Source organism: Bos grunniens, chromosome 7, assembly GCF_055505025.1.
Source record: "Bos grunniens cultivar Pamir isolate PY7600 chromosome 7, Bosgru_T2T1.0, whole genome shotgun sequence".
Classification (NCBI taxonomy): domain Eukaryota; kingdom Metazoa; phylum Chordata; class Mammalia; order Artiodactyla; family Bovidae; genus Bos; species Bos grunniens.
In genome coordinates this window covers 11,264,703-11,290,800 of record NC_141171.1, presented here as the reverse complement: position 1 = coordinate 11,290,800, position 26,098 = coordinate 11,264,703, and the positions used below count along the sequence as shown (strand labels likewise).

General features: G+C 45.5%; 1 protein-coding gene across 2 annotated transcripts; it reads left to right on the top strand.

Moving 5' to 3' along the window:
- The first annotated feature begins 55 nt into the window (after positions 1–55).
- Positions 56–26,010, top strand: CLEC17A (C-type lectin domain containing 17A). Of its 2 annotated transcripts, none has more exons than XM_086408803.1 (12): positions 56–170; positions 295–372; positions 3,279–3,311; positions 3,394–3,423; positions 3,528–3,569; positions 4,193–4,234; positions 5,447–5,584; positions 5,766–5,828; positions 8,064–8,159; positions 8,386–8,537; positions 14,582–14,691; positions 19,956–26,010. In XM_086408803.1, exons 1-12 carry the CDS (start codon positions 128–130, stop codon positions 20,089–20,091), a joined length of 963 nt encoding a protein of 320 aa, XP_086264929.1. In that variant the 5' UTR covers positions 56–127; the 3' UTR covers positions 20,092–26,010. The 2 variants fall into 2 exon arrangements, with proteins under 2 accessions (XP_086264929.1, XP_086264928.1); XM_086408802.1 differs by having other exon boundaries at positions 3,394–3,444.
- Positions 26,011–26,098: the final 88 nt, after the last annotated feature.

Here is a 26,098-nt window from a genome sequence, read left to right as displayed (position 1 = left end):
TTCTTGACTATTAAAGAAAAAGAAAAAAGGAACTGAGAAAAGCCCCAGACACCTGATCTGGGGACACAAGGAGCAGAAGCTGTCAGGCTTTGCCTGCTCCGTCAGGCTCCTGGCGCTAGCTGCAGCCATGTGCGCCCTGTATACTAACGCCGGGTGCCGGGACCTGCCGGGTAGGGCCCTGGCCAGGCGTGGAGTGGGGGCCGGGGGTGGTCAGGACACAGGCTTGGGGCTGGAGACCAGGGTGTGAGGGACAGAGGAGAGGGTGGGCTGGGCTCTCACGTGCCTTTCCTCTAGAAGGGTCCAGGGAAGAAGATGATGACGATGACTATGAGAACATGACGCCACCCTACAAGGACCTTCCTCCCAAGCCAGGTAAGAGGACCTCTCTGAGGCCGGCTGAAGAGATTTGCAGCCTGAGGGATGAAGCGCGGGGAGCAGACTCTCCAGGGGAAGTTAGCTGGGCATAGCAGACACACACAGTCAGCCTGTTCACGCTGGGCACCGCAATGGTGGGAGCGTCCATGCCTCCATCTTGAGGGTCTCTCAGTCTGACAGGGGAAGCAGTTCTGTGCACAGGGGTCTCCCTGGTGGCTCAGATGGTAAAGAATCTGCCTGCAGTGCGGGAGACCTGGGTTCTATGCCTGGGCGAGGAAGATCCCCTGAAGAAGGGAATGGCAACCCTCTCCAGTATTCTTGCCTGGAGAATTCCATGGACAGAGGAGCCTGGTGGGCTACAGTCCATGGGGTCGCTGAGAGTCAGACACGACTGAGCAACTAACACACACACACTCAGTTCTGTGTACAGTCTTCGGTGAGCAAGTCAGAGAGGGGAGGGAGTAGGAAATTGGGGGAATCCTGAGGGTAACTGAGGGCTCTGCCTGCATTAGTGGGAGGATTGGGGGTCAGACGAGGGTCACTGGAGTGAGACTTGAGGAGTGAATAGGAGTTTGTTAAGGAAAGAAGCTCCCAAAAGAACTGGTGGATGCAAAGCCCTGAGACATGAGTGCCAGGGTTTTAGAAGCTGTGCAGGGACCAGTATTTTTCCAATCTCTTTGCATTCACACCCAGGACCCAAATTAGACTTGAGTGATCCACGCCCGGCTGGGGATTCAACAAGAGTCTGATAAGTGTATATAAAAGTGGAGGCTTTAGGCCCTGGCAGTGTGGTGGTAAGGACTTGGTGCTTTGGCCTGGGTTCAATTCCTGGTTGGGAAACTAAGATCCTGAAAGCTACGCGTACGTGTGCTCAGTCGCTTAGTCGTGTCTGACTCTGTGTGACCCCACAGACTGTAGCCTGCCAGGCTCCTCTGTCCATGTATTTTCCCAGGCAAGAATACTGAGGAGGGTTGCCATTTCCTTCTCTAAGGTATCTTCTCAACTCAGGGATTGAACCTGCATCTCCTGCATTGGCAGATGAATTCTTTACCGATGAGCCACCAGGGAAGCCCTGAAGGCTACGTGGTGCAGTCAAAAAAAAAAAAAAAAAAAAAGAAGTGGAGGCTTTGAGGTTTCCCTGAAGCAACTCCCACCAGGGCCCCTGAATGTTCTTGGATGGGGTGGGGGTCGGCTGGCATTCCAGGTGGATCCACGTCCCCCACTTATGAGTCCAGAGGGCAGTCAGCCTGGGAGGTCCCAGAGCACCATGGGCTCAGTAGGAGTTGGGAGGTGCCCTGGGCTTGGCTCTTTACTGTCCGTCTTCAACTCCAGCCTGGTCCCAAGATGATCTCCAAGCCCAACTCCATGCCCCCCAACCCATACCTGTCTTTTTTTTAATTAAAAAATGCATTTATTTGTTTTGGCTGTGCCATGTGGCATAGGGGGGTCTTAGTTCCCTGACCAGGGATTGAACCCTCACCCCCTGCAGTGGAAGTGCAGAATCACAGTCAATGGACTGCCAGGGAAGTCCCCCATCCTTGTCTTCAGGGTCACCTCTTCCCCAGATTTAGACCCCATCATCTCCAAAATCAGGCCTGGCTCCGTCCCATCTCTATGTCCAGATCCAAAGCTGTCACCAGGCCCCACACAACTACAAACCAGCTTCAGCTTCTCCCCTACCCAAATGCAGCTACAACTGCATTCTTCCCCCCAACCACATCCTGAATCATCATCACCCTACTCCCATGAGCCTTCTTTCAGCCCCATCCTCATTTCAATCCAAACCCTCATCTCAATCCTAACCTTTTTTTTTTTTTAATTAATTTATTTGGCCAAGTTGGGTCTTAGTTGAGGCATGCGGGTCTCTTCCTTGTGGTGCTCAGGCTCTAGAGTCTGTGGGCTTAGCTGCCCCATGTGGGATCTCAGTTCCCTGACCAGGGATCTAACCTGTATCCCCTGCATTGGGAGGCAGATTCTCAATCACTGGACCTCCAGGGAAGTCCCCTAACCTTAAAAAAAAAATTATTTATCTATTTGGCTGCAGTAGGTCTTAGTTGCAGCACATGGGATCTTTAGTTCCGGCATGTGACAGTTAGCTGTGGCATGCAGGATCTAGTTCCCGGACCAAGGATTGAACCTTGGCCCCCTGCATTGGCAGCATGGAGTCTTAGCTGTTGGACCACCAAGGAAGACCCCCAACCTTAACCTTACTCTATTCCCATATTCAACCTCACCTGTGTCTTTAACTTAGAGTAATCAACTGTCCCAGTTTATCCAGGGATGAAAGATTTCCTGGAATCTGGGACTTCCAGCTTTAAAATTAGGAACATCCTAGTAATTCAGAATGGCTGGTCATTGTATCTTTTTCTTTTTTTTTGGCTCCACCAGGTGTTAATTGTGGCACAGGGGATCTTTCTTTAGTTTCATCAAGCCAAATCTTTGTGGGTTCCCCTGGTGCCTCAGACAGTAAAGAATTCGCCTTCAATGTAGGAGACTCGAGTTCAATCCCTTGGTCAGGAAGATCCCCTGGGGAAGGGGATGGCTACCCACTCCAGTATTCTTGCCTGGAGAATTCCATGGATAGAAGAGCCTGGTGGGCTACAGTCCATGGGGTCTCAAGAGTCAGACATGACTGATCAACTAACACTTTCACCTTTTTCTTTCTTTTATGGGATCTAGTTTCCTGACCAGGAATCGAACCCGGGCCCCCTGCATTGGGAGGACCACAAAGGAAGTCCCTGGTCACTGCATCTTAACCCTGTCCCCATCCCTAAGTCCAGAGCCATTCTCATGCACAACCCCATCCCTAACCCTCCACTGCAATCTCACTCCTGTTTGCATCACTGACTTCCACCCCATTCCCATCCTTGGACCAGCCCTGACTCTGAGCTTCTCTTCTCCAGGTTGGATGGCTCCACCAAGACCTCCCAGGGCAGGTGAGCTGGGGCTGGGGGTATCAGAGACCCAGTGCTGGCTTGGTCCTGCTCTGAGCCTGAGCAACCGTTCCTCCCTCCTCAGGAAAGAAATCGGAGAGACCCCCACTTCCCTGTAAGCTCCCGAAGAACACGGGTGAGGATCCAGGGCCGGGAGCATCCTGTTCCCTTGGCTGAGGTCCTGATATGCCTGACTGCTGTCTTTCTGATCCCTTCCAGGCCTGAACGTCACCCCTGTCACCAGCTTGACTCCTCATCTGGGTAAGCCATAGGAATACCCATTACGATGTCCTAGAGGGGCACTTGGAAGTCCTTACTCCAGCCCCCAATTCTGACCAGAGAACAGATCAGAGGGCTTGGAGGGGAGGCTGTTGATCTTGGAAGACAAAGTCTTTCAGCTGGGTCTTCTTTGCTGCCCAGGCTTTTCTCTAGTTGTGGCGAGCGGGCGCTACTCTCTAGTTGAGATGGGTGGGCTTCCCTTGTTGCCCTGGAGCATGGGCTCCAGGGTGCGTGGGCTTCAGGAGCTGGCACACTCGGACTCAATAGTTGTGGCTCCTGGGCTCTAGAGATGGGCTCAGTAGTTGTGGTGCACGGGCTTAGTTGTTCCGAGGCATGTGGGATCTTCCCAGACCAGGGATAGAACCGATGTCCCCTGCGTTGGCAGCCGGATTCTCAACCACTGTGGGGATCTTCCCAGACCAGGGATAGAACCGATGTCCCCTGCGTTGGCAGCCGGATTCTCAACCACTGTGCCACCAGGGAAGTCCCCTCCATTCCCCAATTCTAACCAAAGAGCAAATCAGAGGGCTTGGGGGAGGTTGTTAATCTTGGAAGACAAAGTCTTTCAGTAACTTCTGAATAAACATCTCTTGCCTTTCTCCTAGGCACTGATCTGATGCATCCTGCATCCCAGCCGCCCGTAGCCAGTAAGTCCTTTGGGTGTGCCTCTGTCTCCCCTCCCACGGTGGCCAGTGTGTGTGAGCTCTGGAGTTAGACCCTGGGAGAGAAACATTTCCTCTCTGAAGCTCCGCCTTTTTAAGTCTAGACCAGACCCATAGGGACCCAGGATGGCTACCAGTTACTCCTCGAGCCCTACCTCCTGTTTGCATGTAAGTTAGGGGATGCAAGTGTCCATAGTTTGGGCCCCTGCAGAGCAACTTGGGTGGGGGGCTGCTGGAGCATAAAAGACGATACATCCTAAATGTTAAAGAGAAGAGCTGGGTACTATTTACAATAGCCAGGACATGGAAACAACCTAAATGTCCATCAACAGATGAATGGATAATGCAGGTGTGGTACATATATATCCTGGAATATTACTTAGCCATAAAAAGGAATGAAACTGGGTCATCTGTAGTGATGTGGGTGGAGCTAGGGTCTGTCATACAGAGTGAAGTAAATCAGAAAGAGAAGGACAAATACTGCATATTAACACATATACATGGAATCTAGAAAAATGGTACAGATATATGCAGGGCAGGAATAAAGACGCAGGCGTAGAAGATGGACACGTGGACACAGTGGAGGAAGGAGAGGGTGGGATGAATTGAGCGATAGCGCTGCCGTGTATACACTACCCTGTGTAAATAGACAGCTAGTGGGAAGCTGCTGTATAGCACTGGATTCTCGGCCCGGTGCTCTGTGATGACCTAGAGGGGTGGGGATGGGGGGTGGGGGTGCTCAAGAGAAGGGAGATGTATATACTGTACATATACTGATCTGTGTGTATAGCCGATTCACTTCACTGTACAGCAGAAAACTAACACAACATTGTAAAGCAGTTATACCCCAATTTAAAAAAAGGATGAAAAAGAGAACTGGGTCCAGGTTATGCACAACCTCTCTAAGCCTTCAGTTTACTGGGAGCAATTAAAGCTCTGTCATAAGGGTGAGGATTCAAGAAGATAGTAAGGGTGTGACAGAATGCTGGGCCCATAGACTGTATTCCACAAACGTTCCGGGCTTCTTCAGGGTTTGCTGTGTTTGACATTCTCTTGCTGACCCCACCTGATGATATAGCCACGACCCTAATCTTTTGCCCCCTTCCACCCCATCCCCACTCTTGGAGAAAAGTTCAAGGGTCCTTTCCTCACTGAAGTATCAGCGTCAGTGTCCCTGTCCCTGTCTCCACCCCACAGCAACTCCAGTGCCCTGGATCAGTCAGAAGTTCGGAGGTCTTAGGTGTTACCAGGAGAGACTGATGGTGTGCCTGTGTCTGCTGGTGGTGGTGTCACTGCTCATGGGCTGCACCGGTCTGGTTGTGACCCTGATCAAGTGTGAGTAAGGCGAGAAAGGGGCTTGCAGAGAAACCGGGAAAGGGGTATGGGAGGACCTGGGGGCCACAGTCCATGGGGTCGCAAAAGAGTCGGACATGATTTAGTGACTAAACAAGAACAACAACAACAAATGGGAGGATATGTAGTCCAACTTGGGCTCAAGCTGGACTCCTTCTCATAGACCAGGAGGTGGTGGAAGAGCTGAGGATGTTGACCTTTCAGCAGATGGCATGGCGAGCGAATGGTGAGTGGTGTCAATCATCCCTTCAAGCCACGTTGAGCACCAACATGACTGTCAAATCCAGCTTCATCACCAACCCCAACCCCATGTTTGCCAGGCACTGTGCTAGGTCCCAGGGTGGGGGATGGGTACATAGGGGGGTGAACACAACAGACAGAGTCCCTGTCCCTGTGGAGTGTGTGTGTGTGCGTGTACATGCGTGTATCTAGACCTCCATTGTTTTCCAATATGGTGGCCAGGAGTCACTGTGGTTGTCAAGTGCTGGAAATGTGGTCATTTTTCTGGGGGGTGGTTGCAAAGAAACTTGGATTTTATTTCCTCCCAGCGTTGTCACTTATAGTCCCAGCAAATCTACAAGGAAGGAATTCAGAACAGCTCAGCATGGTACATCCACTCTTTGTGGGGTGAGCTGGGGTCACTGGGTAGCTGGGCTGGGCTGGAAGGTCCCAGAAAGCTTAACTCATGTGGCTGGTGCCTGGGTGTGCCTCTACCCACATGTGTAACTTGAGCTTCCTTATAGCATGGTGGTGTTAGGGCTCAGCTTCAGAAATTACACAGCCACAGGTCCACTGCACTCTGTTGGTCAGAATTAGTCACAGGACCAGCCTAGATTCAGAAGGAGGGTAGGTAATCCTGTCACTCCTTGGGGGAAGGGCAAAGAATTTGCAGCCGTCTTTAACCTACCATAGCGAGGGCAGCCTTTCCACACCTCCAGTTGAGGCTCAGACCCTGTTACGGTCTCTCCTTCCTCTTGAATTTCTGTTTCATGACATTTATCATAAGTCAGTTATGTGATGAACTGTCTGCTTCATCAGGAACCTTATGGCCAATGAGGGCAGGGAATGCAGTGAATCCGTTAGACTCAGGAAATACGGAATTAACTAGGTAAGGAGTTGAGAATCTCAGGCATATGCAGAGGTCCTGTAGTAGGAGGCAACATTTAAGTACAGGGAGGAGGGTGGGTAGTTGAGAGAGAATGGTTGCTTAGCTGAGGGTTGTGGTTGTGGGGTTGAAGAGAAGTAGGTAGAGTAGAAAGGTTTAGGAGGTAAAATTGACTGACCCTGGGGATGGGTGAGTGGGAATGGTGGTGGGTGCGAGGAAAGAGTGTCAAGGATAACATATATGTTATCTGTCTGTCTGTCTACTATTATCTATCTGTCAATCATCTATCTATTATCTATTTATCAATTGTCTATCATCTACTTATCTAGTTTTCTATTGTCAATTATCTATTTCTTCATCAATCATCTATCTATTGATGATGAAGAAATAGATAATTGATGATAGAAAACTAGATAAGTAGATGATAGACAATTGATAAATAGATAATAGATAGGTGATTGACAGATAGATTATTGGAGAAGGAAATGGCACCCCACTCCAGTGTTCCTGCCTGGAGAATCCCAGGGACGGGGAAGCCTGGTGGGCTGCCGTCTATTGGATCGCACAGAGTCGGACACGACTGAAGCGACTTAGCAGCAGCAGCAGCATCTATCTATTACCTATCAATCAATCATCTATAGATCATCTATCTACCTACCTATTGAGTTATCTATCTAATATTTCTATTTTGTCTAATTGAAGCATTATCTGTTGATGGCCCTGGGGAGTATTGGTGGAGGGCCAATTTGTTGAGAGTAGTGGGAACACAGTAGTTGTAGAAGAGGCCTTCACTATGATTGGTGATGTCTGAAAATTGCTCCATTCCACACTCCCTCACCCCACACTTCAGACCAAGCCACTCTTACACTCAGAAACCATCAGCTTCTCACTGCCCAGAGTCCAATGCAAAACTTTTGGCTTGGCATTAAAGGACCCAGATGCCAGACCTCGTTGCACTTGGAGCTCAAGCTCCTGTGAGATTCTCCTTGACTTTTACTGTACGAGCCTGTCTCAACATGCTTGCCTCTGGATCTTTGCTTCCAAGGTGGCAAGGTGACCCCTGACTATTGAGCCTCCTCACTAATACAGAACCACCATTTCCCTTTAAAACCCATCTGCTCCAGGAAGTCCACCATCTCTACTCTCCCTCAAGCCTCAGGAATTAATCTCTCCTCTGAGTAACTCTAGGACTCCTCTTGGGCACTGACCATGTTGTTTTTGAGTTTCACCCACTAGAACATGGGTGTGGTGGGGAGCACAACTCTTGCCTCTGTCTGGTGTGTCTGCAGTCAGTGATTGGTAGGTGGGTAGATGGGGGTTTGGGTCTCTAACCGTTCAGCCCGTTCCTGCTAACAGTGACTGGCATGATGGGGTTAGCTGGCCTGAAGAAGGACATTGAGCGCATAAGAGCTGACACCAACCAGTCCCTGCTAGAACTTCGGGGCTTATTAGGTAAGTGGGACTTGGGGAACTTCCCTGAGTTGGGGGGGGGGAGCATGGTGGAGCCGGTACAGAGCACAAATCCTTGGGAGTGATTCTCAGTGCAATCTATGTGAATGGTTCCTTCCCAACCCCCGCTAGAGTTGAGCAGTGCCCAGCCTGAACACCTGTACATGGCGTACCATGTACATTACTCTGGTTCTGGGGCCACTCTGACAGAATCCTATCCTGTCCCCAGACTGTACCAGGGTCACCTGTCCTGAAGGCTGGCTCCCTTTTCAGGGTAAGTGTTACTACTTCTCTCCAAGCACCAAGTCATGGGATGAAGCCCGGAAGTTCTGCCAGGAGAATTACTCTCACTTGGTCATCATCAGTAACTCTGATGAACAGGTGAGCTGTCCCCTCCACACCCTTGAGAACCAGCAGGGCCAGCCTGCCTCTCTCCTAGGATTTACACATCCTTCCCTGGCCTGAATGTAAAGAAACTGGAATTGCTTTTGAATCACTAGAACTTTTAGTATTGAGGTTACTGCTTGAGTTCAAATCCCGATTGTATTGACTTATCCAATCTGAGCCTCAGTTTCCTCTCTTACATGGAGATATAATAATGGCTATCTCTTTGGTAGCACTTTCTATTCTCTAGGCTGTATTCCAGATATTTTACACGCATTAACATAATTCTAACAACAGACCTATAAATTAGGTGAGGGTCAGGAGAGGCTATGTTACGTTAAAATGACAGCCAGTCCCTATAGCTCAATGGTGGAAGTGTATGAGGCAAAATTTCTACCTACATGCACTCACAAAGAAAGTCAGATGGGCACTGTTATGTTTTAAAGTTATAGAAAGAGACAGTTTCATCTGTGTGTATGTACGAGGAGAATTGAAATAAGTGTAGATAACTTTAATGACTTAATACTACCAAAGCTGTGCATATCATTACCTATCAGCACTTCACAGAGAACAAAGCTGAGGCTTGTTTCACTCAAGCAGCTTGCTTGTTACAACTAGTAAATGTCAGAGCTGGGGTTGGAGCCCAGGAAGCTAGTTTTGTTCTTTACCATAAAACTCACAGCACTATTTGATTATTAGTGTTTGCCAGGTTTATTTTCCCCTATCCTTTTATTTCAACCTATGTCATTATTTTAAGATTTCTTGTTGACAGCATATAGTGGGGTCTTTTTTTTTTTAATTCAATCTTTGAATCTCTGGCTTTTAATTGGTATTATAAGATCATTTACAGATATTAAAAAATTTGTTAATTAGAAGATAATTGCCTTACAATGTTGTGTTGGTTCTGTTAGGGACTGAACCCAGGTCTCCGGCATTGCAGGCGTATTCTTTACCGACTGAGCTATCAGGGCAGCCCAGATCAGTCATAACTATGTGAATATATCCCTCCCTCCTGGGCCTCGATCTCCCTTCCCATCCTACCCCTCTCGGTTGTCACAGAGCTCTAGGTTGGGCTCCCTGTGTTACACAGCAACTTCTCACTGTCTTACGTGCGATAGTGTATATATGTCAATGCTACCTTCTCTGTTTGTCCTACCCTCTGCTCCCCAGCTGTGTCCACAGTCCATTCTCTACATTTATGTCTCCATTCCTTCCTTGCAAATACATTCATCAGTACCATTTTTCTAGAGTCCATATATATGCATTAATATATGATATTTGTTTTTCTCTTTCTGACTTACTTCACTCTTTGTTCATCCACCTCACTGCAACTGACTCAAATTCATTCTTTTTATGGCTGAGTAATATTCTATTGTACATATGTACCACATTGTCTTTATCCATTTATCTACAATATTGATGCGAGTGTAAACTGATACAACCACTATGGAGAATAGTATGGCAATTCCCAGGTGGCTCAGTGGGAATTTTAAATTAAAATTTAAATTAAATTTAAATTCATTTCATTTAATTTAATTTAAATTAAAATTTAAATTAAATTTAAATTAAAATTTAAATTAAATTTAAATTAAAAAAAAAAAAATCCGCCTGCCAATGCAGGAGGCATAGGAGACGCAGGTTTGATCCATGGGTCGGGAAGATCCCCTGGAGTAGGAAACGGCAATCTGTTCCAATATTCTTGCCTGGGAAATCCCATGGGCAGAGGAGCCTGGCAGTCTATAGTCCATGGGGTTGCAAAGAGTTGGACATGCCTGAGCATTCACACACGTGGCAATTCCTTAAAAAACTAGGACTAAAACTACCATATGAGAACTTCTACCCACTCCAGTATTCTTGGGCTTCCCAGGTGGCTCAGCTGGTAAAGAATCTGACTGCAAAGAGGGAGACCTGGGTTTGATCTCTGGGTTGGGAAGATCCCCTGGAGAAGGGAAAGGCTACCACTCCAGTATTCTGGCCTGGAGAATTCCACGGACTGTATAGTCCATGGGGTCGCAAAGAGTCAGACATGACTGAGCGACTTTCACTTTCCTGGTGGTACCTCCATGCTATCAATGCAACGGGCCTGGGTTCAAGCCCTGGTTTGGGAACTGAATCCTACATGCTGCAACTGGAGATTCCCACATGCCACAACTGTGATCTGGCACAGCCAAATAAATAAATAAAAATATTAAATATTAAAAAAAGAGAAAAAAAGGAAAAACTGCCATCAGTCAGTTCAGTTCAGTCGCTCAGTCGTGTCCGACTCTTTGCGACCCCATGAATCGCAGCATGCCAGGCCTACCTGTCCATCACCAACTCCTGGAGTTCACTCAGACTCACGTCCATGGAGTCACTGATGCCATCCAGCCATCTCATCCTCTGTCATCCCCTTCTCCTCCTACCCCCAATCCCTCCCAGTATCAGAGTCTTTTCCAATGAGTCAACTCTTCGCATGAGGTGGCCAAAGTACTGGAGCTTCAGCTTTAGCATCATTCCTTCCAAAGAAATCCCAGGGCTGATCTCCTTCAGAATGGACTGGTTGGATCTCCTTGCAGTCCAAGGGACTCTCAAGAGTCTTCTCCAACACCACAGTTCAAAAGCATCAATTCTTCGGCACTCAGCCTTCTTCACAGTCCAACTCTCTATGACCCAGCAAAAGATCATTTACATTTAATGTAATTATTGATTTGGTTGGATTTAGGCTACCATCTTATTTTTTCCCTCTGTATCTTCTCTGTTTTAAAAAAATCCTTCTGTTTCATAGCATCATTTGTATTGAATAAATACAGGGTTTTTTTTTTGGAGATTAGATTAGATGATGTGAATGGGGCAGGTGTAAGTCATATTCCAACTAAACAACAACTAAACTCAGGTAGTTAAGAAATATAACTTTGCTTTAAATAACTCATTTCCTTCCTCTTTGAGCTCCTATTATACCAAGGTGGTGGAGATTTCATCTCAATCAGTTGGGATTATCTGTTTTTCTTCTGAGTAGGGATGGCTTATATGGGGTCAAGGTGGAGGGGAGTGCATATCTGGTCCTCAACATCTTTGTTCCAAGCTGGTATCCACTGGGACATCCACTGGGTGAATGATCCTGGACAAATTACTTAACTGCTCTGTGCCTCAATTTTCCCATCTGTAAAATGGGGTTAACAATCCTTGCTTCAGTGGGTTACCATGAAGATCAAATGAGATGACCTGTACAAAGTGTGTAGCTCATTTTTTAGTCATTAAGTCATGTCCGACTCTTTTGTGACCCCATGGATTGTAGCCCACCAGGTTCCTTTGTCTATGGGATTTTCCAGGCAAGAATACTGGAGAGAGTTGCCATTTCCTTTTCCAGGGTATCTTCTTGACTTAGGGATTGAATCTGTGTTTCCTGCATTTGCAGGTGGATTCTTTACTGCTGAGCCACCTGGGGAGCCTGTGTAGGTCACTTATTAACTTGTTATTTCAATCAACATTTCTTGAACACCTCCTATGTGCTAGTTGTCATTGTTATCTTGTCACTAAGTCACGTCCGACTCTTTGTGACCTCATGGACTGCAGCACGCCAGGCTCCTCTGTCCTCCACTACCTCCCGGAGTTTACTCAAACTCATGTGCATTGAGTCAGTGATGCCATCCAACCATCTCATCTCCTGCTGCCTGCTTCTCCCCTTGCCCTCAATCCTTCCTAGCATCAGGGTCTTTTTCAAAGAGCTGGCTCTTCACATCAGGTGGCCAAAGTATTGGAGTTTCAGCTTCAGGGCACTATGATGACTTGATGGGCTGAGCAGCACTTTGCTCTTTCTGATTTCCTGATACTTCTCTGGGGTTTTACCCAAGAAACAAGGTCCAGAGTCCCTCTACTTTTTAGAGTTTTCATATCCATCTGGGGTTTTGGCCATCACCTCGGGCTCTACCAGAGAATGAAATGCAGAGCCCTCTTCCTGGCACCCACCACGTCTACATCTCCATAGCTTCTTTCCCATTGCCATCTTTTGTCTTTACCTTTTAGGAAATCTTGGTCTTGAATAAGATTGAGTGAGTGAGATATGATTTGCATGGAGTAAAATGCACAGATCTTAAGTGTCCATTCACTGAGTTTTGGCATATGTAGGCATCTGTGTAACTGTCAACCCAGCCAAGATTTAGAATGTTTCCACAGCCCAGGGAGTTCTCTCATGCCATCTTCCAGTCACCCCCGCCTATCCCAGGAAACGACACATCTGGTTTCCTTACCATAGATCAGTTTGCCTGGAGAGGAGTTGCTTTATTTTTCAACTTTTATTTATCTATTTTTGGCTATGTTGGTTCTTTTCAAAAAATTTATGGATTTATTTCAAACTTTTAATTTTTTATTTTGTATTGGGGTATAACCGATTAGCAATGGCATGATAATTTCAGGTGCAGGGAACAGTGAGAGGACTCAGCCATACGTATACATGTGTCCATTCTCCCCCAAGCCCCTCTTCCATCCAGGCTGGCACATGACATCGAGTAGAGTTCCCTGTGCTATACAGTAGGTCCTTGTTGATTATCCACTTTAAATATAGCAGGGTATACATCACCTTCCGAAACTCCTGAACTGTCACTTCCCTTTGGCAGCCATAAGTTCCTTTTCTAAGTCTGTGAGTCTCTAGTTTTGTAAGTTCATTTGTATCATTTCTTTACGGATTCCATGTATAAGAGATGTCATACGATCTTGCTCCTTTTCTGTCTGACTTCACTCAGTATGACACTCTCTAGGTCCATTCATGTTCCTGCAAATGGCAGCATGTGGGGTTTCTCTGGTTTCAGCGAGCAGGGGCCACTCTTCGTTGTGACGTTTGGGCTTCTCATCGCGGGAGCGTCTAGTTGTGGAGCACTGGCTCTGTGTGCGCGGGGGCTTCTCATCGCGGGAGCTTCTCTTGTTGTGGAGCACGGGCTCTGTGTGCGCGGGTTTCTGTAGTTGCAGTATGCAGGCTCAGTAGTTGTGGCACATGGACTTTAGCTGCTCTGCGGCAGGTGGGGGTCTTCCTGGACCGGGGATCGAACTATGTCCCTTATGTTGGCAGGCGGGTTCTTACCCACTGTACCATCAGGGAACTCCAGGAGTTGCTTTAAATCATGATGTTTTCTTCTCGTCTTTGATCCAAGTCCTTTCTTTCTTCCCAAAGGCCTGGGCTTATGAAATACAAAAGCTGGGAATCTCCTATTTCTCCCCTCCTCCACGTTCTTTTTCTGAAGCAATGAATTCCTTTTCTGCCTGGATGTCGCTTAGGACTGCAGGGGTTGGGAGTGTGAAAGTACCAGGAAATCCAAGATATCAGTTATTATTATTAGAATTGTTCCTTAAATATATGTTAAATGTTAAGATGTTGCAGTACTGTATGGAATACAGAAAAATAGTAGTGACAAACCTATTTGCAGGGCAAGAATAGAGATGCAGACATAGAGAACGGACTTGCGGTCACAGGGTGGGGAGGAGAGGGTGCAATGAACTGAGAACGTAGCATTGACATATATACACCCCCGTGTGTAAAACAGCTAGCTAGTGGGAAGCTGCTGTACAGCACAGGGAGCCCAGGGGGCTCAGCTCACTGCTCTGTGAAGGGTGGGATGGAGGTGGTGGGAGGGAGGCTCAAGAGGGAAGGGATATATGTATACATATAGCTGATTCACTGTTGTACAGGAGAAACTAACACAACGTTGAAAATCTACTATACTCCTATGAAATAAGATGTCACAGGACTTGCAGCATGTCAGACACTGTTTTGAATTCTTTATGCATATTAATCATTCAATCCTCTCAATAACTCTATAAGGAGGTAGCTACTATTATCCCATTTTACCGAGGCGGAAACTGAGGCACAGAGTGGCTCATAGGTTTTTCAAGAAAGCAGCATGATTATTCCCACTGCAGGTGCTCAAGTGGGAGGAAGGTTTTGATCTTGTTCTGTATGCCATGGGGATTTGGGATGGGTACTGGGGTGGCATTCACAAGCCCTGAATATATGTGAGACAAGCAGGGTATACGTAGAAGAACTGATGGCTGAATGATATTTGTACTTGCAGGACTTTGTGGCCAAGGCTCACGGATCTCCACGGGTGTACTGGCTGGGGCTGAATGACAGAAATGTCGAAGGGGACTGGAGGTGGCTGGATGGGTCACCTGTCACACTGAGGCAAGTATCCAGGGCTTATTGGGTCTCTCTTCCTTGTAGGTCTTTGTGAAGTCTAAACCAGCAGATTCTTTAGAATCCCAGGTTGAATAAAAAGGAACGAAATTGGGTCATTTGTAGAGATGTGGATGGACCTAGAGACTGTCATACAGAGTGAAGTAAATCAGAAAGAGAAAAACAAATTCATATGTTAACGCATTTATGTGGAATCTGAAAAACTTAATATAGATGATCTTATTTTACAGGGCAGAAATAGAGACACAAATGTAGAGAACAAATGTACAGATACCAAGGGGGAAAGGGGTCGTGGGATGAACTGGGAGATTGGGATTGATATTATGTATAACATCGATAACTAATGAGAACCTACTTCATAGTACAGGGAACTCAGTGCTCTGTGGTGACCTCATGGGAAAGAAATCCAAAAAAGTGGGGATATATGTATATGTATAGCTGATTTATTTTGCTGTACAGTAGAAATTAACACATTGTAAAGTAACTACACTCAATAAAAATTGTGGTACATATACACAGTGGAATATTACTCAGCCATAAGAAAGGACACATCTGAGCCAGTCCTAATGAGGTGGATGAACCTAGAGTCTGTTATACCTAGTGAAGTAAGTCAGAAAGAGAAAACCAAATTTCATGTATCAATGCATATATATGGAATCTAGAGAGATGGAACTGATGAACCTATCTGCAGGGCGGCAATGGAGATGCAGACATAGGGAACAGACTTGAGGAGGCAGTGGGGGATGGAGAGGGTGGGATGAACTGAGAGAGCAGCGTAGAAACATATACATTACCGTATGTAAGATAGCTAGCCAGTGGGAATTTGCTCTGTGACTCAGGGAACTCAGACCTGGTGCCCTGTGACAACCTAGAGGAGTGGGATGGGGCGGGAGGTGGGAGGGAGGTTCAAGAGGGAGGGGACATATGTATGCTTGTGGCTTATTCATGCTGATATATGGCAGAGACCAACACAATATTGTAAAGCAATTATCCTCCAATTAAAAATAAATTTAAAAATTAAAACAGTAAACAAAAGCAATCACACACACACACACACACACACACACACAAATCTCAGGCACAGCTGGACAAGGGAAGCACAAGGGTGCTTTTTTTCTGATAGGGTTTCTGGTGCCTGAACATTTTTTTCCTCCTTAAAACATCTCAGCCTTTTGGCACAACTGCTCAAACATATCGAGTCCCCAGACCAATGGTTGAGGGGAAAAAAAGAGAGAAAAGATGCCATGGCTATAGGACAAGAGGAAGAGGAAGATTATTTTTTTTAAAGATGCATGCTTTTTAATTTTATTTTAAAGATCTTTCATTTATTTATTTTTGGCTATGCCACATGGCATTTGGAGTCTTAGTTCCCTGGCCAAGGACCAAACCCATGCTCCCTGCAGTGGAAGCTCAGAGTCTTGACCACTGGAGAAGTCCCAAGAGGAAGATTTTTGATTTGCCAAAAGAATGAGCAGGATCTCATTTGTGGAAGCATTCTTTATATTAACTGATTTATTTAATTTTCTTAGTAATTCTATAAGGAAAGTACTGTTATCCTCTCCATTTAAAGACATGGAAACAGAGGCACAGACAGGTTACGTGATCGTCCCAAGGTCAGACACCTGGCAGGTGGTAGTGCCACGCACCCGGGCTTCAGAGTCCATGCTGTCAGCCATCATGCTTTATCTTCTTAAGGAGAATATGTATTTGTACTTAATTTTATTTATTAAAATAATTTAATTGATTAACAAATTAATTTTTGGCTGTGCTGGGTCTTTGTTGCTGCCTGCGGGATTTCTCTAGTTGTGGCAAGTGGGGGCTATTCTCTAGTTGCAGTCCGCCTGCTTCTTATTGTGCTGGCTTCTTTCGTTTCGGAGCACAGGCTCTGGGGGTGAGGGCTTCAGTAGTTGTGGCTCCTGGGCTCTAGAACACAGGCTCAGTAGGCGTGGTGCACGGGCTTAGCTGCTCCCCAACATATGGGATCTTTCTAGACCAGGGACCGAACCCATGTCTCCTTCACTGGCAAGCAGATTCTTTACCACTGAGCCACCAGGGAAAATTTGTATTTATTTATACTGTATGTATTAAATTTGTATTTATTTAAAATATAAATACAGCCATGTCTGTATTTGTATTTTAAGTAAATATTAACAAATTGTCCCCCATATGATTATACCAATTTATTCTCTCACCAGCTTGACTTACATTTTTTTTTTTTCCCCACACGCTCATCAAACTTTTGGAATTTTGTTGTTTTAATCATAGGTGAAAAATGGAATACTAATGCAGTATTTTTTAAAATTAATTTTTATTGGAGTATAGTTGATTTACAATGTTGTGTTAGTTTCTGCTGTACAGCAAGTGAATCAGTTATACATTTATGTATATTAACTCTTTTTAAGATTCTTTTCCCATATTGGTCATTACAGGCTACTGAGAGGCCAATGTAGTATTAATTTGCATTTCTGTTATGCTTGAGGTTGAGTGTCTTTTCATATGTTTGATAGCCATATGTATTAACTTTTCTGTGAATTATCTATTCATATCTTTTGTGTATTTTAAATAAATATTTATTTATTGGTCTTTGTTGAGTCTTAGTTGTGGCACATGGGATCTTTCCTTGCAGCACATGGAAAGATTTTTGTGTGTTTTTTATATTGGAGTTTTGGTCTTTTTCTTATTGATTTCGGGGAACTCTTTATATATTAGAGATATTAGTGTTTTGTCTGCGGGTTTTATTTTTTTATTGAAGATTCCTGGAGCGGGGTAGAATTCTGTAAATAGAGATGGCATGGGATGGTGTGTCACTGCAGGTCCTCAGCTCAGATCCCTTTTGAGGGCTGGTACAGGCACCCCCCAGCAGGGGGCATTGGCTGCTAAAGGCTCACAGTTACACTTTCTCCAGAGAGGTGACCTCAGCTGAATGGAAGCCTGTTCAGCTAGAAGGTTACTCCACTCCCACTGAAGTCATGCCACAGACAATGACAGGCTAAGAGCTGCCTGGACCCCTTGTTTCAAGTTGGAAAAACTCTGTTGTGCTATTTAAATTCCAGAGCTCCCTGTGGGTTCAGGCGGAGTCTAGACCAGGCTAAACCCATACCCTTGCTCACTTCTATCCCCTGCCTCATCCTTCTTCTTTCCATCCCCCTCTCCTGAGAACACCCTTTAATAAATCCCATGCACCTGAATTGCCAAATTTGGCTCTGTGGACACAGTGGTGGTTGAGGGGAAGGGGAGGGTGGAACAAATTGTGAGATAAAAGCAGAACAAAACAAACCAAACAAATGACATGTATACACTGGCACGTGTAAAACAGATAGCTAGTGGGAACTTGCTATAAAGCACAGGAAGCTCTGCTGTGTGCCCTCTGATGACCTGAACGAGTGGGACGGGGGATAGGGTGGGAGGAAGGTCCAAGAGGGAGGGGATATATGTGTACATATAACTGATTGACTTCACTGTACAGCAGAAACAACACAGCACTGTAAAGCAATCATACTCCAATTAAAAAAAAAAAAGGGAACATGACCTAAAACACTACATTACTTGGAAGGTTGAGAGGGACGTGGTTTAACAAAAATGTTTTTTGGAAGAGAACAGAAACTGACCAGATGCAGGAAACTGATTCAGGAACCTGGAGAATTCCTGGTGAACAGGGAGATGGGGCTGAGTTAGCACAGATAAGCTGCTGGGGTGACGGGGACAACACAGCATTTTCATGTAATTCTGAAAGGCTGAAGGAATGATTCGGGTGGAAGAAAGAGCCCTGAGCCATTAAGGCTTTTCTTGTTCTTTTTTCTGATATATTTTTTTAAATTAATAGACTTTATTTTTCCTTTTATCGTTATTTTTAAGTTGAAGTATAGTTGATAAACAGTATTATATGTCACAGGCGTACAACATAGTGATTTGCAATTATTAAAGTTATACTCCATTTAAAGTTATAAAATATTGGATATATTCCCTATGTTGTACAATATATCCTTAAAGCTATTTTAAAATTTTATTATTTTAAAAATTGTTTACTTTTAAAAAGTAATTTTTATTTAATTTTAAAGATTTTTTTTTTTTTTGGTGTGGATCATTTTTGAAGTCTTTATTGAACTTGTTACAATATTGCTTCTGATTTGTGTTTTGGCCACTGAGGCATGTGGTGTCTTAGCTTCCTGACCAGGGATCGAACCCACACTCCCTGAATTGGAAGGTGAAGTCTTAACCACTGGACTGCCAGGGAAGTCCCCAATAACTTTTATTTTATATTGGAGTATAGTTGCTTTACATTTGCTTTCCAGGTGTATCACAAAGTGGTTCAGTTATACATATAAGTATACCTATTCTTTTTTAAATTCTTTTCTCATTTAGATTATGACAGAATATTGAGGAGAGGTCCCTGTGCTACCAACAAGGACCTTGTACCTTATTTTATACTTAATACTTTCTACCACTTTCTCGCCTAATCCTATATCGCCCCTCTCTCCTTTCCTCTCCCCACTGGTAACCGCTAGTTTGTGCTTTACAGCTGTGAGTCTGCCTCTTTGTTGCTGTAGTCACTATTTTGTTGTATTTTTCAGATTCCACATTAAGTGATATCGTATAGTCTTTGTCTTTCTCTGACTTACTTCACTTAGCATAATATCCTCCAAGTCCACCTGTGTGGTTGCCAATGGCAAAATTTCATTCTTTTTATGGCTGAGTAGTGCGTTATTTTTTAGAAAAATTGAGCAGAAGGTGCAGAGCGCTGTTTCCCACATCCCTTTTCTCCTGCACACATTTTCCCCCCATTATTAACATCTTGCATTAGCATAGTTTTGTTACAATTGGTGAACCAATATAGACACATTATTATGAACCTAAGTCCATAGGTCAGATTAAGGTTCACACTTAGTGCTGTAAAATGCTATGCTTGCTTAGTAGTGTCCGACTCTTTGGAACCCTCTGGACTGTAGCCCACCAGTCTCCTCTGTCCATGGCATTTTTCAGGCAAGAATACTGGAGTGGGTTGCCCATACCCCTCCAAGGAATTTTCCTGACTCAGGGATCGAACCCATGTCTCCTGCAGCTCCTGCACTGCAGGTGGATTCTTTACCTGCTGAGCCATCGGACCTTCCCAAAATTCTATGGGTTTTGACAAACTCATGATGTCATGTATCTACCATCACAGTATTATATAGAACTGTAGTTTCACTGCCTTGAAAAATCCGCTGTGCTCCATTTATTCACCTCACCCTATATCCACTTTCTCCTTTATCCAGCTTTTGGGACCCACAGGAACCCAACAACCTCTATAATAATGAGAACTGTGCCAGCATGAACAAAGGTGGCACCTGGAATGACCTCTCCTGTGACAAAACTACGTATTGGATTTGTGAGCGGAAATGTTCCTGTTGAACCCCAGAGTTGAGGCTGGGTGGAGGTCCATCCGTACCCCATGCCCCTCGGCTCTTGGAGGTGAGAACCTCCTGCCCTTCTGATGCGAACAGTGGGAACTGACAGCACCAAAGGTGGAACCAGCAGCCTGGATGCAGCAAGGTCTCTGGGGTGCAAGTCAGATCATTTCTGGGGTGAGGACTTGGGGGCGTGTTCAGTCACATTGTGTTAGTCTGTTCAGGCTGCTGTTACAAAATATTGTACACTGGAGGGCTTATACATAACAGATATTTTTTTTCTCAAAGTTTTGGAAGCTGACAAGCCCAGGATCAAGGCTCAGGGAGATACAGTGTTTAGTGATGACCTGCTTCCTGGCTCATGGATGTCATCTTCTCACTGTGTCCTCACATGCTGGGAGGGGTGAGAACTCTCTGGGGTCCATTTTTATTTTTTAAAGACTTTTTACTTTGTATTGGGGTATAGCCGATTAACAATGCTGTGATAGTTTCAGGTGAACAGCGAAGGGACTCAGCCATACATACACTTGTATCCATTCTCCCCCAAACTCCCCTCCCATCCAGGCTGCCACATAACATTGAGCAGAGTTCCCTGTGCTCTACAGTAGGTCCTTGTTGGTTATCCATTTTAAATAGAGCAGAGTGTACACATCCATCCCAAACTCCCTAACTCTCCCTCCCCTGCATCCTTCTCCCGGGCAGCCTTAAGGTCATTCTCTAAGTCTGTGAGTCTCTTCCTGTTCTGTAAGTTCATTTGCATCATTTCTTATTAGATTCTGCATACAAGGGCTGTCATAATCATATTGAGGTCCCTTTTTTAAAGACACTAATCCCTTTCATGAAGGCTCCACCCACCCCAAGACCTAATCACCCCTAAGGCCCTACCTCCTAATAGCATCACATTGGGGTTTGGGATTTAACATGGAAGTTTTTTTTTGGGGGGGGCGGGGTTGGTGGGACACAACTCAGTCCAGAGTAGATGAGCAGGAGCGACGCCAGGTCTTAGTAATGGTCTCTCAGTTCTGGGGTCTGGAGGGAACTCACTGGGTCCCTGATCATGGCTCTTAGGAAACCGTATGGACTTCAGGAGCTCCAGGTCTGACATTATTTGAGCTGGGACTGAAAGCACTATGGCTCCTTTGGACCATGATCATAATGTGATGGGACTCGGACCCTTTGCTGTCTACCTGATGTGAACCAACTTCTGGGAAGCTGTGCCGTGCTCAATGCTCAGTCGTGTTTGACTCTGCAGAATCCCCTGTCCATGGGATTCTCCAGGCAAGAGTACTGGACTGGTTTACCATTTCCCTCTAGGAAGCATAAGGGCAATAATTCCTGACATGCAGCTGTTTCCATGTCCTGAGTGAGGTTTGCCCAACCTAGTTGGTGGAATCAGACCTCTGCCAAGACTTGAGCTGTGGAACTTCTAGAAAGGCAGACCAGCTGAAAGTCAAAATTCCTCACCCAGGCCAGGCCATGACTTTGTGAGATCCTCAGGACAATAATGGAGACATCTTCCTACCCTCTTGTGCCTTTAGGTGGTTTGTGAAGCTCTTTGATGAAGTAATTCATTTTACTATGGATGGATCTTCTTGGACTATTATCTCTTTAAAAAAATTATTTATTTTTAATTGAAGGATAATTGCTTTATAATATTGTATTGGTTTCTGCCATATATCAACATGAATCAGCCATAGGCATATATATTTCCCCTCCTTCATGGCCCTCCCTTCCACCTCCTACCTCATCCCACCCCTCTGTCGTCACAGAGCACCAGCATCATACAGCAAATTTCCGCTGACATATTTTACATATGGGAATATATATGTTTCCATGCTACTGTCTCCAATAGCTCTTGCAAAGTTTTTGTTTAGTTGCTAAGTCATCTCTGACTCTTTGTGACCCTATGGATTGTAGGCCGCCAGGCTCCTCTGTCCGTGGAATTTCCCAGGCAAGAATACTGGAGTGGGTTGCCATTTCCTTCTCCAGGGAATCTTCCCTATCCAGGGATTGAACCCGAATCTTCTGCATTGGCAGGTGGACTCTTTCCCACTGAGTCACCAGGGAAGCCCTCTTGCAGTGTTAGATCTTTTCAAACTATCAGTTCATTGTGAGGTCCTTGCCTACTGTGTCAGTTTGCTGGGACTGTCATAATAAAGTGTCATAAACTGACTTAAACAACAGAAATGTATTTTTATTTTTAAAAATCTTTGGCTGCACTGGGTCTTCGTTGCTGAACGTGGGCATCTCTCTTGTTGCAATGTACCAGCTCTAGAGTGTGCAGGCTCTGTAGCTGCAGTCAGACTTAGTAGCCCAGAGGCACGTGGGATCTTAGTTCCCTGACCAGGGACTGAACCCGAGTCTCCTGCATTGGAAGGTGGATTCTTAACCACTGGACCACCAGGGAAGTTCCACAGTTGTGGAGGCTGGAAGTCTGAGATCAAGGTGTTGGCATGGTTGATTTCTGGTGAGCCCTCTCTCCATGGCTGGTCTGTGGCTGTCTTTTATGTCTTCAGGAGTTCTTCCCTTTATAAATTCTGTGTCATAATCTCTTCTTCCTTTAAGGACCCCAGTCATACTGGATTAGAACACACCCTGATGACTTCTTTTAATTTAATTATCTCTTTGAACACTATCTCCAATGTCTTAACATTCTGAGATGTCGGGGGTTGGGACTTTAACAAGTGAATTCGGGGTGACCCAATTCAGCCTGTGACACCCATTAAATTCCAGAGGTGCCCCTCCTAGTCACTGTGGCAATCAGCCCCCCTCCCCCAGAGAGCTGGTACTACCCCTAGCTGAGCACAGCTCAATACATCAATCTCTTCAGATAGTCCCTGTATCGGGGTGGGTATAAACCAATCAATGTATTGATCAACAAGTGCCCTGAGTTAGCACAATCATTCCTGTTATGACTCAGAGCAAGTGATTAAGGCAAGCAGATTCTGAGCAGGGGAAGTAGCGGGTAGGGGACTGGCATTCACTTCGCTTCCTATTCCCTCTGTACTTGTCTCCTCCCATTTCCACACCTGCCCCTAGCTCATCAGTATCAAAATTAATGCTCTACACGGCCCTTAGAGTTGGACCATTAAAAAGGCTGAGCGCCAAAGAATTGATACTTTCGAACTCTGATGCTGGAGAAGACTCTTGAGAGTCCCTTGGACTGCAAGGAGATCAAACCAGTCAATCCTAAAGGAAATCAACCCTGAATATTCTTTGGAAGGACTGTTGCTGAAGCTGAAGCTCCAATACGTTGGCCACCTGATACGAAAAGTGACTTATTGGAAAAGACCCCGATGTAGGGAAAGACTGAAGACAAAAGGAAAAGAGGGTGGGAGAGGATGAGATGGTTAGATAGCATCACCAACTCAGTGGACATGAACTTGAACTCCAGGAGACAGTGGAGGACAGGGAAGGCTGGCGTGCTGTAGTCCATGGGGTTGTAAAGAGTCGGACACACCTTAGCGACTGAACAACAACAGCCCAGAGACTTCAGAGTGGGTGGGCATCCTGTTCTAAGCTCTCCACCCAGGGGACCATTGGCCCAAGCAACTGTTTACCTGGGGTCAGGGAAAGTTCGCCCATCTCAGAAGAGGAAGGTCCAGTTTCTTCCAAAACGTGTGTTGAGAAATGGGGAAACAAGGGGGCTGTGGTCACTTTTCTGAGTCACACTGTTGGGGAGTGGTTCACAGTGGAACTATCTCCCTTCTGCATCTCTCACCATTGTCCAATTTCAGGTAGTGAGGACAACATGAAGGAGGTCTTCTTTAACACTTTGGGTCCAGGGGACCAAAGGTTGGGCATTCTTGGTGGTTAAAAAAAAGCCACAATTAAAATAAAATTATTTATTTTAAAATTGAAGGATAATTGCTTTACAGAATTTTGTTGTTTTCTGCCAAACATCAACATGAATAAGCCATAGGTTTTAATTGGAGGCAAATTGCTTCATAGTATTGTGTTGGTTTCTGCCACACAAAAATGCAAACCAGCCATAAAAAAGCAAACCAGCCATAAAAAAGCCATGATTTATCAAGCATATATTGTGCACTAGATAGATGGAGTAGCTTTCATTTAATCTTCATGATGGTTCTTTGAGTTTGGAATAATCACCAGCCCTATTTTATAGCTGGGAAAACTGAGGCTCAGAGGGGGCTCATGGCTTGTCAATCGTCATTTAGTGGATAAGGAGCAGAGCTGGGATTTGGATTCTGCATTTCTTGTTGTTGTTCAGTCACTCAGTCATGTCCGACTCTTTACAACCCCATATACTGCAGCATGCCAGGCTTTCTGTCCTTCAACTATCTCCCAGAGTTTGATCAAATTCATGTTCATTGAGTCTGTGATGCCATCTAACCGTCTCATCCTCTGTTGTCTCCTTCTCCTCCCGCCTTCAATCTTTCCCAGCATCAGGGTCTTTTCCAGTGAGTCATATCTTCGAATCAGGTGGCCAAAGTATTGGAGCTTCAGCTTCAGCGTCAGTCCTTCCAATGAATATCCAGGGTTGATTTCTTTTAGGATTGACTGGTTTGATCTCCGTGTAGTCAAAGAGACTCTCATGAGTCTTCTCTAGCACCACAGTTCGAAAGCATCAATTTTTCAGTGCTTAGCTTTCTTTACGGTCCAACTCTCATATCCATACATGACTACTGGAAAAACTATACCTTTGACTAGATGGACCTTTGTTGGCAAAGCAATGTGCCTTGCATGGTTGATTTTTTTCTATATCACTTTCTGCCTTTCAAAGGGCTATCTACAAACCTGAATTATCCCTGAAAACTCTAACCTTGTAGCTCTTGCCTCAGACTGCAGTTCTAGGAAAGGAACAATGTGATGTGGTAGAACAGACATCCTGGATTGGGGTAGGAGAAAAGGAACTGGGCTCTGGCTCTGTTGATGGTCCTCTGTGGCCCTCCTGGGGCTGTTATAATAATGCGGGTGAGGGGTGATGGGGACCCGGGAGCTAATGGCAAAGGCAGGAAGAACTCTACATCTGCTAGTGGGATTGCTGATGAACTGTATGCTCGGTGTGAGAGAAAGAGCAGGGTGAAGAATGACTCCAAGGTTTTCCGCTCAAATCATGGAAAAGAAGGAGTTATTGTTACTAGAGATGGGGAAGAAAAAATGCTCATGCAAACAACACATTTACATTTAGGTGGTTTGTGAACTTCTGCCAGATTCTAAGAACCTCTCTTGGGTCAAGGGTAGAATTTAAAAAAAAATTTTTTTAATTTAGATATTTATTTATGTGGCTGGGCTGGATCTTTGTTGCTGTGAGGGCTCTTCTCTAGTTGCAGAGAGCAGGGGTTACTCTCTAACTGGCGTGTGCTTTTCTCGTGGTGGTTTTTCTTGTTGTGGAGCATGGACTTTAGGGGGCTCAGGCTTCAGTAGTTGTGGCACATGGGCTCAGCAGTTTCAGCTCCCTGGATCTAGAGCACAGGCTGAGCTGCTCCAGGGCTTGTGGGACCTTCGGGGACCAGGGATGGAGCCTACATCTCCTGCATCAGTGGGGGGATTCTCTACCACTGAGACACCAGGGAAACCCCAAGGATACAATCCTGTGTGTAGCAGATGTGGTCACATCCAACTTACATCCTTGGTCCTCACATTTTCAGTGACTTCCGATGGCCAGCAGCTGCCACTGGAGTCCTCCTTATTTGGCAGATGGCAGGTGAGAAGTGTTGGGGGAAAATGCTTCCTGGAACAACCCTCAACCAAAACCTTGAACTTGGTGTACACATGTCCCAGCTCCCTCACCTCTCAGGTGAGATGACTCGGAGATCCTTGTCCCAGTTATTGCCCAGCGGTCCCTGCTGGGATTAAGCCCCCACCTTGTACCTGCTGTCTTTTTTCCCCTGATCCACTTCTTTGCACCCCTGCTGGTATTTCCCAGGATCACCTCCAAAATAAATTACTTGCACTCGAATCCTCGTCTCAGAGTTTTCTCTTGGGAGAGCCCAAACTAAGACACCATGGGAAAGGAGAAAGATGAGTTTGCAACATGTTTCTGGTTT